This window comes from Xiphophorus hellerii, chromosome 20, assembly GCF_003331165.1.
Source record: "Xiphophorus hellerii strain 12219 chromosome 20, Xiphophorus_hellerii-4.1, whole genome shotgun sequence".
Classification (NCBI taxonomy): Eukaryota; Metazoa; Chordata; class Actinopteri; order Cyprinodontiformes; family Poeciliidae; genus Xiphophorus; species Xiphophorus hellerii.
The window spans coordinates 22,209,745-22,221,188 of NC_045691.1; the positions used below are offsets into that span (position 1 = coordinate 22,209,745).

Here is an 11,444-nt window from a genome sequence, read left to right on the forward strand (position 1 = left end):
GGTCTCAAACTCCAGGCCTCGAGGGCCGCAGTCCTGCAGTTTTTAGATGTGCCACAGGTACAAAACACTGGATTGAAATGACTTGATGACCTCCTCCTTGTGTAGATCAGTTTTCCAGAGCCTTAATGACCTAATTATTCTGTTCAGGTGTGGTGCAGCAGAGGCACATCTAAAAGTTGCAGGACTGCGGCCCTCGAGAACTGGAGTTTGAGACCCCTGAATAGGCTCTGTAACTAGGACCGCCCTAAGGAAATAAAAAGAAAGTCTCTGGGAGGAGCTGTTTTAGAGCGGGTAGATTGTAACTAAAGCACGCTGCTGTCCGTTCTCCTTGCAAGTAAATCTAAAACTCACTTGTCTCTCTCTTCTTTTTCAGTTTGAGAATGCTTAGGTAGATGAACCTGACATTAATTTGGTCCTTCCAAGCCGGATCCCAAGATCCTGAAGGATTCCAGCGGGTGAGACCGAATCCAGAAGGACCGTGCGCACGGCTAAACTCTTCAGAATGAGTTTAGATCTTTTTCCGGGACTGGTATTTGGTTTACCAGCTGGAATCTGACCCTTGACGGGACTCTGTTTACTGAGAGTAAATTGTCTTTTAAAAGAAAAGCGTGAATGAGTTGATGGCGTTCGCGTTAAAAGAAATCCTGTGTAAGAAACGCTGTGAATCCTGGGCTCTAACAGCTGAAACTAAATGGCTTTAACTTTAATGCTGTTGTGGTGATAATTGGATGGCGGAGTCCAGCGAGCAGCCGCTTAAATCCGTCTTAAAAGTTTCATTCCGTAAAAAACAGGGCGGCGGAGTCCTGCGTGAAGACGCTTCAGCTCCGGAACTGAAGTGTGATTGGAGGTATAAACACCTTTAGGTATTTTATCTCATTTAAAGTAGCGGGTTTGGAAGGAGCAAACCAATTGAGGATGCAGAGGCAAGAATCCTCCACTCGTAAGAGTCCAAGAAAGGATTACCACAATTGGTATTTTTAATTGTGACCCACTATAAAAAAGAAACCAGTTTTTAGAACAACCTAGGTGTTGACAAACTGGTCTAAATTGTTTAAAATGGGTAAAAATAGCAGGAAATGGAGAGAAGTGTTTCAATATGTGTTCGTTTAATTTCTTTTATAAATGAATTCATTTAAATTGTCCGGAATGGTAGAAAAATAACTGCAGTACTGGAGAATACACAGCAGATGGCGGCATAGCAACCATTGAACGAATTACTGCTTTATATTTCAACAGTAAATGTAAATCAAAAGATTAACAGCAGTGAAAATATTGGGAGTGTGTTGAAGGGCAGGACCCTGATAAAATAGAAAATATCTGAATAAATGGATAGTAAAGAACAGGTAAAAAGGTTAATTAAATACTAAAATAGAACTAAAGGATAAAATAAAAAACTAAAGAAAGAGCCAAGAAATTAAGGAAACAGAAGATTGTGATAACAGTGTGTTGGCAAATAAATAGATGACTAATTGAAACACTAACTAAATAAATAAATACAGGAATAAGTAGATGAATATAATAAATAAAAAAATATCTGAAAACTGGAACAAAAGTCATAAAGGAAAACAAGTAACAGACAGGAATGTGAAACACAAGAAAGGGGAATATGAAAGTTTTTTTAAGAAGGAAAAGGATGAGGAAACTTTAAACAGTTAAAGTTTCATAGAAAGAAAAATAATGATGAAAACTACTAGCTCATGGTTTGCAGGAATTAATAAACTGAGTAGTAGGTTTGGTAAGTAGGCATATGTGGTGATTTAGAAATAAGGAGAAAGGCAAGGAGCAAGTGAGTCAAAGTAAGAGAATGGAAAGATGATTTGAACAAATATCAAATTAAAATGATCGTTGTGTTCAAGGTTGCTCTCATAGCAGTTTGGAAGAACTTAATAACTGGAAATAGAAAATAGATCTTATAGAGAAACAGCTAAAATGCTTTGCATGGTCCAAAGGATGTTTATAAAAATCTGAGTAATAATTATGTAGAATTATAAGAATTAAAATATTAGATAAGAATGTTAATTTTTCTTTGCGCAGATTAAAAAAAAAACAAGCTGCAGCTGATTCTGGACATCTTAACATTCTTTTAATAATGAACAAAACTTTATTAAGATAGAGAAATATTAAATCTACAGGACTTACTTTTAATTGATTCAGTGAAACTAAAACTAATTCTCTTGGTAAATAGTCATTGATCAAACAGAGGAACACATAGCCTTCATGGATTTCAAATGCACCATTAGCTCTGCTCCTAAAACCTTTATTTTTATTGCCAAAATAAAACAAAAACAAATGTTTGCAGTCCACTTTAAAGAATCCAAAACAGATTACAGTTTCTCTGGCTACAAGATCAATGTACCAATGGGCTCTTTGCACCTGCTGCGCTGACGTCACGTGCTCATTCATCCGACACATTATCAGAGTCAAACTGTGTTTGCTGCAGCCAGGGCCGCAACTACATATTTTTGAGGTGGATGCGAACATCATCATTGTAGGCTAGCTTAAGCTAACCTGAATATTTACAACTCTCTTGTTGATACACGGACATTTCTTACCTTTGTTAAGGAAAAATGATTATTTTTAGTGCTTAATACAGTTAATCTTACGACATGTGTTAAAGGTATATTCAGCACTCTTATTTGGAACAGTTTTCTGTTGAGCAGATGAGCAGGCATTCAGACAAACAGGGGCCAAAATGCAGATCACTCAATGGAGCCTCCCCACTGTGAGGCCGGGCTATAGGAGGCCATAAAATTAGCATTTTCCTTGGGAGACAGAGACTTTAGATTTCACAGGTATCTGTGAGGTCTTATCTCAGGATTTTACTGTACTCAGAATGACCGTGGGAGCCACGGGGGTCAGAGCGCAGCGGTTTGCTTCTTTGTCTCGGTAGAAGGCAGATGGTCCTTTGATCTTTGCGTAGATCAGGGGGAGTTCCAAGTTTCTCTGAGTGCTTAAGGGAGTTTCCAGTTGGTCAACAAGAGGAACGCCTAGAATGCATAAATTAAATAGAAAAACACCCACTCAGTATAAAATTTAGTGTCACCACTAAATTTTCAGAAAGTTGCCACTTTTTTGCTTTTTTGCAGCGGCTCTCTCCAAAGACGTCTTTGCTTTTTGTTTGTCTTTGTTTTGTGTTTGTCTGTCTTCCCCTTGTCTGTCTTTATTTTTATGAGAAAAATGCATATCTCTGTTCCTCTGCAGCTTTGTTGTTGATTGCTTTGTATGAGATTAAACTCTGTGATCTGTGACGTCAATGCGCTTTGTTGTTGTTTCGTTTTAGCAGCACGCCGCCACTCGCTGAGGATCCCGGGAAAAATTAAAGAGGAAAGAGCCAAACGTTTTGTCCAAAGTTAACGTTAAATCATCCTTTTTTTTTTAACACCTTCTGTCTTTCAACCACTTTGAAAAGCTTTTCTTCGTCTCTCCAACATCTTTATCCTTCCCCCTCTTCCGTTTTCTGTTTTGGGCCCCGGAGTTTTTTCTGCGCCCCATCTTTAGCTCCCTGTTGTCGAGGCATTACTACAAATTTAAAAGAAAACAAAACGCGCCTCAGCCGCTGCCCAAGCTGCCTGTATGGGAGGGGGGCGCCTAATCAGTGCTGTTCCTCTGTTATTGATCATTTCATACACAAACAGCTGTTAAGTACATAAAATGCTGACTATATAAAAAATATTCCCCACATCGTTTTTGCGCCCCCTCTAGTGCAGCGCCCCTATGCGTTGCATACACTGCATAGCCACCTTTTGCGCCACTGTGTAACAGCACAATGTAACATGAAGCAACATGAAAATATGACTCACATCGTTAACTAGAATTATTAGTGACCTGCATTTGCTCTGATGAAAGTTTAAATTCTGCTTTAATTTATATAAAAAGGGACTTAAAGTCGTAAAACGAAATTTATTAAAGCTCAATATCTATTTTGTTCAGTTTTAGCTGCGTTATATTTAACAATTCCAAACTTTTTCAAATATTTTTCTCAGAATGGAGAACCTGAAGGAGACTTTTCGAAAAGTTAAATCTGCATTTTGTTAAAATCTGTAACTGTTAGATTAGTATTAATTTATCCCATAATAAATGCCGTTTGTAGATTTTTGATACTTTTATTCTGTTTGTTCAGCACCAAAACCAGCAGTGAAATAAAGGCGTCACAATCAGACTTTATTAAAATAAACGATGGAGTTTTTGATTTTTAGATTCTCTCACTCAGTAACTACAGGAGCGCTCATTTTTTGTCTGTTTTTTAAGGTTTTATCGTTTAAATTTCATCCTAAAGTTAAGAAAAAAAAGTCTGGACTAAGTAGCCAAATGGATTTGATCTGAAACCAAACCAATCGATAAGTTATTGAATAGATATAAATACCATTGTACCAATGAAATCAATTAATCCATCAGTTCTTTATAAACAGAAACAAGTCGGGTCAGAGTTATAAGTTAAAATGTTGGGAAATTATTATTATTATTTAAACATCCAATAATCAGCATCAGTTTGTGAATATCTGCAGAGATTGGACGAGGATTAAGACTGAAATCTGTGGTGGGGAATTATGAATTATGATTACACTCCAAACCGATCGGTAGGGTTTGATAAAATGAAATATATAATAATCAGCTGATAGCAAGAAGACGAAAAGGTCAGCTGGAGATAAATGTTGAGAAACAAACTGGAAATTTTAAAATATTCTAAATTAATTTTACATTTCATTTCCTATGTGTGTGTATGTACTGTTTTTCATTATTTAACAGTTGTTTAATCCGAAAGAGAAATGTGATTAAAATCCCATCATTATTCTAAAGAGGAAACAACCTTGAGAAATATGAAAAATTATTTTAAAAGTATATAATTTATAAAGTGGTTTAGTAGGATTAAAAACCCCCGCTAAATTTAATTCAACGGTGATGCAAAAAAATTTGATTTATGAATAATAAATGATGAATATTATCTTACAATACATGAGGATGACTCCTTCAGCTCACATCGACACACCAGTCAAGCTAATCCTCTCTCTCACACACACACCCACCCACGCCTGCACACACACAGAGCATCATGATTCCACCCACTTAATTGATTTATTATTGAATCTTTTAAATTTGTAGAACCTTCTAGATGTCGAGGTGAAGATTTTTAAAATAATCCTTCATAATGAAACAGACCCACAGCATGATGGGGCAGAGAGCCCAGGATCGCCGTGGCAACGACCGCAGAGCCACAGGAGCGGAAGAAGAGGCGGTCATGAAGTAGAGGAAGAAAGGATCTGCATTTAGTAAAAAAGAAAAAGTGACAAAAAACAAAACATTTAATATTTAAAAATTACAAAATCAGATGGATAAATTACAGATTTATGTGGAAATATTGGTGTATTTTTGAAGACCAAATTTAAAATACTAAAAACTCAGAGTTGGGTAGTAAGTAGTCAAAATTACTCAATTACATTAACTGCATATTTTGAGCTCCTGTCAAAATCCAAGTTCTGTCACTTTTCATCCTTTATGCTGCTGTTGGCCCCACAATTCAATGTTTACACTCACCTGAAAATGGCTGCAAACTGTGGGTCGGTTTTCACCCCAGGTCCTTATGAAGAAGTCGACAGTTTCTTTGAAACTCCGTCATTTATCTGCAAATGAAAACCAAAAGCAACCAGATGGTCAGTTATCAGATAAAGCTCTAACAAGGGAACATCTAAAAAATGAGGAACGTCTCAGCAGAGTGAATATTTAAACTGACAACAGACGTTGAGTTTTTCCACCAAATAAAACAAGAAGTCATGATAGCAGCTCACCGCGGCTGCGTAGTGTCCGTCTCTAGGCAACCGTGACGTTCAGCGTCGGTCCGTAGAGTTCTGGGGGTCCTTTAGCTGCAGCCACGACAATGTAGCTGACCTTAATATTTCCTGTGTATTATTTTGGCCATTATTGTTAAACTTAGTGTTGATTAGTGTATGTCCGTGTCTATCGGAGAGTTATATATCGGTTCAATACGGGACGCACATTTAACTGCCAAATATGGGACGACTCTGTATTTTACGGGATGGGTGGCAATCCTATTGCGCTGTTTTGGCAATCCTAAAACAGGGCTAGAATCGCCACTGCGTTTTATTATTTCCTTAATGAAACCGGTACCGCGACTGTCACGGTGCTGCAATTAAGTCAGTGTAGTATACGTTTATAACAGGCAGCATTGTCTTTCATTTCCATGCGCAGCCCTCAAAATAAAAAAAAACTTTCGGATACTGAAAAAAATGCATTAGTCCAAGAAAAGTATTTCAAAAATGTAATATTTAACTAATGAATCTTTTTGATGTAAACAAGAAGATTTAAGATATTTGGAATACCTCGTGTGGTATTAAGCGTGAATTGCATTATGGATAGCTGAATCTATTTGGACGAAGATTTTTTCAATTATGAATACTACCACGAGAAACCGCACTATAAAATGACAAATCAGCCTGACATACCGACTCTCTTTTGGGAGAAGGCGAAGATCGAGAGGGGAGAGAAGAAGAAGCGCTGATCCACGTCACGTGACTGGGAAAAGCATCCTTTTGGTCCATTTTGGATGTTCCCAGGATCTCCCGAGTAATCTAGGAAAATGACCAAACTTCAGTTTTTGAACGTCTTTTTGACTGAGCGTCTCATGCTTGCCGCACAGGAGATTTACAAGTCTGTCGAGGACACGATTTTGGAGTACCAGGAGGAGATCGCGATCAGGGAGAGGGAGAACGACCATCTGAGACGGAGGCTCCGAGACGCTGGGATAGAGATATGGCCAGGTTAGCTATTTTAAGGAGCTAACGGGGAAACGGTTTGCGACGTTGCCACCAAGTCCTGCTAAAGCTGGACTTATTCAGACTGGGGGCGGGGGGAAGTATTTGGAACAAATGTCTAATTTATTAATACAATGCTGAAGAATATCCTTGCAGAACTGTTGTGGAAATCTCAGTGTTATTAGCTGCTGCTGAGAAGCGGCTAACATGTTAGCGACCTTTGTTCGTTAGCCAGTCAGCTAGCAGACATCCAGTTTAGACCTGACCTGAGTATAGTTTAACTCTTCCTTTGCACTTTAACAGTTTATTTTAAATAACCCTGCATTATTTTGGCAGGGACACAGCAACTGATGGTAGCTAGAAAAATGTTTTGAGACCTTCATTAGATTTTTTTTTGGAACATAACAGTACATGCATCAATAGAAATGATTAGCTGTGCCTTTATTTCTTTTTTTTTTGTTTGTTGTCTTCATATGTTAGCTCACTCACGGAAGCACTTTGTATAGAACATGATAATAAAAACATCGTAAATAAAAAACCGCAACAAAGAATATTCAGGCTTGAAACAAAAAGACACTAAGCTTTTTTATTTTTATCTAAAGAAACGTTGTTAAATCTTGGTAGTAAACCTCAGATAAGTTCCAATTTTTGTTCTGAACCTTGTGTGGTGTAATTAATCACATTATCACTTTAATCAGGTAATTTGAGGTATGACTTCCCACTCTGCTTTATTTTGTTCTGTTTTACCTTGATAAAAAAAAATATTTTAAAAGTAGGAATTATTACAAGATCATCCTAAAAAGGGAATGATTTTGTAATACTTCCATTTTCTGTTGGATTTAAAACTATAATCTCTATCAAGGATGGTGCAGGATATATGTTTATTTTCAATATTTGTTGCTTCCAACTTCTAAGAAAGACAAATAACAGAATTGTTTTTTTTAACTTTCCAAGGAAAAAGAAAAAAAAGTATTTTATAATCTTAAAGTGTTTTCAGTTAATGAAATTATTTTTCTAAAACGGTCCAAAGTCACAGACCTGTTGATGCATTGCTTAAAATCTACAAATGCAATGAAATCTTCAAGGTTACGAGAAAAGCACTGTGCTTTCTCAAGGTTACAAAAAGCAGACTTTACCTGCTTTTTGTCACATTGTAGTGTTTTAGATCATTAAATTAATTTCAGTTCCAAAGATAACCAACCAGTTATTTCCAAAATAACTGGTTGGACCACCAATGGGAATAAGAAGTGCCCACAAGTCTTTGTGCTAACTGACTATACTGTTATATTGCTGTGGAGGTATTTATTCTGACTGGTTTCTCTCGAGACTTTGAAATTAATTAAAAGTCTCTTTGAATTAACTTCCCATGCCTCCATGTGACATGTTCTTGGTTGCATGGCTTTTTTTCCCGTCCTTTCCACTTCTTGCCTCTTTCCTTTCAGATCGCTCGTCCATGGCGCTGTTGGAGGAAGATGACAGTGAGCATCCCCGTCGAGAGTGGAGTCCAAGTATGGGACATCAAGAGCGTATTCCCATTCAGATCAAAGACAAACGAGACATGCGGCCCAACCAGGGAGAAGATCAGCTTCGAGGACATGGCTCCTGCAGCACAGCGGAAAATATGTTCACCCCCCCACGTGTAGCGAACGAGTACCCTCAGGAGGGTCCCCACACATCCAATCTTCCTCAGACTCAGGGCGTGGAGAACAGGGAGAGAGACCCTGCATCTCGCAACGCATCGAGGCACGTGAAGGGCGAGAGCGGCGGCTGTCACAGAGGTGCTGCATCATCCAGCAGCGGTGCCCAGCCGCTTGCACCAGTCAACCCAAACTGCTCAAATGAGAACAACATTGACATTATTGGTGTTGAGAACGGTGGACAGATGGGCAGCGCCAAAGGAGCCGTGACTGACCCTAACCGAGGACAAACCCCTCTCATGAGGAACCAAGGGGCCAATGGCATGGAATGCCCCCATCAAAAATCTCCCTTGCAGGGCCACATGTCGTCGTTCTGTTGCAAAGTCTGCGGCGAGGCATTCAGTCACATCGGACACCTTCACGTCCACGTGCAAGTGCACACTCGAGAAAAACCTTACCGCTGCGGAGTGTGCGGAAAATGCTGCAGCTCCTCCGGAAGACTTCAGGAGCACCAGCGGAGCCACACGGGAGAAAAACCCTTTCGCTGCCAGATTTGTGGGAAGGGCTTCACTCAGATGGCTCATCTGAAGGTCCACATGAGGATCCACACCGGAGAGAAGCCGTACAGCTGCCCCGTGTGCGGCAAGTGCTTTAGCCGCTCTGACAAAATCAAAAGGCACCTTCAGACGCACAGTCGGGAGGGGACCTACTTCTCGGGGCAGTAATGGAAGGGGTTCAGTTTGGCAGTCGTCGTCGTTGTTGTGGGAAAGTTTTCAATATAAAGCTACAATTGCTGCCAGTGACGAGGCATTTCTTCCTACTTCTAAGAACGTAGAAGTTCTGCTTCTGTAAAGAACACTTTTTAACCAAACCTGTAATTTCTCACTTCCTTTATATAGTTTGTATTAGCCAGCTTAGTACGTTCTTTACAGTGTTTTGTATTTATCATTACGTATTATTAAAGTAGACACAATTTGAATTATTAGCTGAACTTTTCAGGATTATGTAGTGTTTTTCCAGCCTTATGATTAGCATGGAGTCTTCCATACAAGCCTTGGAACGGGGATGTATCAAGAATGATCAGCACATTCAGTGTATCACCAGGTGGTCACTATGTCCATGTGGCTGGAGCTGCAGACTACACATTTTCTTTGTGGTCATTCTTTTTGTTGGTTTTAAAATTAAGATTAAGCACAATTCTTAGTAAATTTTGAAAAAGTGTGTATCATGAAGCATCATCAATAAGTTATGTTGAACGTAACTCCACAGTATTCAGTGTCATTTTCTCAGTTGGACTTAGTTCCAATTTTAATGTTTAGGCGATTAAGTTTTGTCATACCAGCGTGATCTTGGGAACTTGGTTAAAGTGGATGGGAGTGCTGAAAGATTTCACACCTCTATCTGGTTTGGTTCATTTTCACACAGAAAGCAGACCAAACAACTTTATGCAGCAGCTAGTGAGGCGCCAACACAAGAAGCTGCGTGTGTGTATGGCAAACCACTTTACATTCAATAAAAAAACCCAAACCCTCTTATCTCCAGTTTTCATTTGCGTTACAGACACTCTAATTTTAATTCTAGATATGAAGAATGATGCAGCTACAAAACTAACACATGAATGGAAAATATTCTCATTTTGTCAAAATTAACAAAATGCTAATGCAAAATGCTAAAATAAAAACCTTGAAATAATGGAAAAGACAACTGATTATGGAGTTGATACAACGTTAGAGATTGTTGTATCTCTAACGTCTGGCTTGAGTTTCAAGCTTTGCAGATCTTACTGCTTTGCTTCACTTTTAATCCTGTCTTTCTTCTGTCTGTTTAGTGCTGTTGCATTCTTACAGAGCAAATCACTGCCATCTCACGGGATTACTGTCAAATCTAACGTGAGACTTCACCAATAAAATAATGTGATATTGTGTGGAATGCCACTTGTTCTAACCCACTATTATTTTAGGAATGTATGGCGTGTTTTTTCTTTCATTCATAACATCTGCTGTGGTATCTTTGCTTGCAGATGCACAAATGAAGTAGAACCATACAGTATTAACAGAACCACTTATCTTGCAGTGCTAAGCAGGGTAAAAGCTGATGCGCACCAGTGTTTCCACAATGTGTGAAGTTTTTGGTTTTTATATATACTTTTTCATTTTCACATGAAATAAAAGTACTTTCTTTTTACATTTCTGGGCCATTGTTTTCCGCCACAGAATTAAGGCTGCATGTACATCAAGAGGTTGCATTATAGAGCGATATGTCGTTATAAAAATAATTACATTTGTTTTTGTTTGATCCTGCAATAAGCACAAACTGATTTGTACTGCAGAATTTTGCTAAAAGATTAACCAACCCAGACTTGAACATGAATGGAGGTTGTTACCAGCAGAGTATACCAGAGCCTTGTTGGTCGCTTATCTCCCCCTGTGTGTAACAAATTAATAAATAGTTGCTAGTTTTTCACAACTGGCCAGTAGCTCATCACATGCCGTCTTCCTAGGGGGATCTTAGCTCCCCAGCACATACCCTGTACAGTGTTTTACCAATTAAATGTTATTTTCAAATAAAGTAATATTTGACCATTTACTGTGAGTTTCTTGCATTACTGTAAGGAGTCCCAAATCAGCTTATCCCTGCAAATAGAGTGTCTTTTGAAAGAGTTTCTAGCTACAGAGAATGTTAAGATTTCCCACCTCAATAAAAGATGTATCAAATATAAAACCATTGTGGTGTGCATACGGTGCCTTGCAAAAATATTTATACATCGTTGTATACTTTATCACATTCCAACTACAGCATTTGATTGTACTGAAGAGAGTTTAGTGCATTTGTGTTCAGTCTCCCCGAGTCAATACTTTGTAGGATCAGATTTTGCTGCCATTAGTGCTACAAGACTTTTGGGGTGTCTCAAAATGTTCAGATTTTACCCTTTCTTTGCAAAACAGCTCACTGAGAAGCAATAATAAAATTGGGTGCCAGTGCAAATCTAATTGCTAATTTGAAGACTTCTGAAAACATTTGTGGTGGATTTGTTGTACGT

At 38.5% G+C, this 11,444-nt stretch overlaps 1 protein-coding gene and 1 long non-coding RNA gene across 3 annotated transcripts; one reads left to right on the plus strand and one right to left on the minus strand.

Moving 5' to 3' along the window:
• Positions 1-3,661: 3,661 nt before the first annotated feature.
• On the minus strand, positions 3,662-6,571 carry LOC116710520 (uncharacterized). Of its 2 annotated transcripts, none has more exons than XR_004337095.1 (4): positions 6,459-6,571; positions 5,784-5,894; positions 5,533-5,618; positions 3,662-5,258 (listed from the first exon to the last, which is right to left on the minus strand). It is a non-coding gene; the product is annotated as an uncharacterized LOC116710520 (long non-coding RNA). The 2 variants fall into 2 exon arrangements; XR_004337094.1 differs by having other exon boundaries at positions 5,784-5,858; positions 6,459-6,569.
• LOC116710496 (oocyte zinc finger protein XlCOF8.4-like) lies at positions 6,525-10,990 on the plus strand. The gene is made up of 2 exons (XM_032549579.1): positions 6,525-6,773; positions 8,210-10,990. Exons 1-2 carry the CDS (start codon positions 6,593-6,595, stop codon positions 9,127-9,129), a joined length of 1,101 nt encoding a protein of 366 aa, XP_032405470.1. The 5' UTR covers positions 6,525-6,592; the 3' UTR covers positions 9,130-10,990.
• The last annotated feature ends 454 nt before the right edge of the window (positions 10,991-11,444 follow it).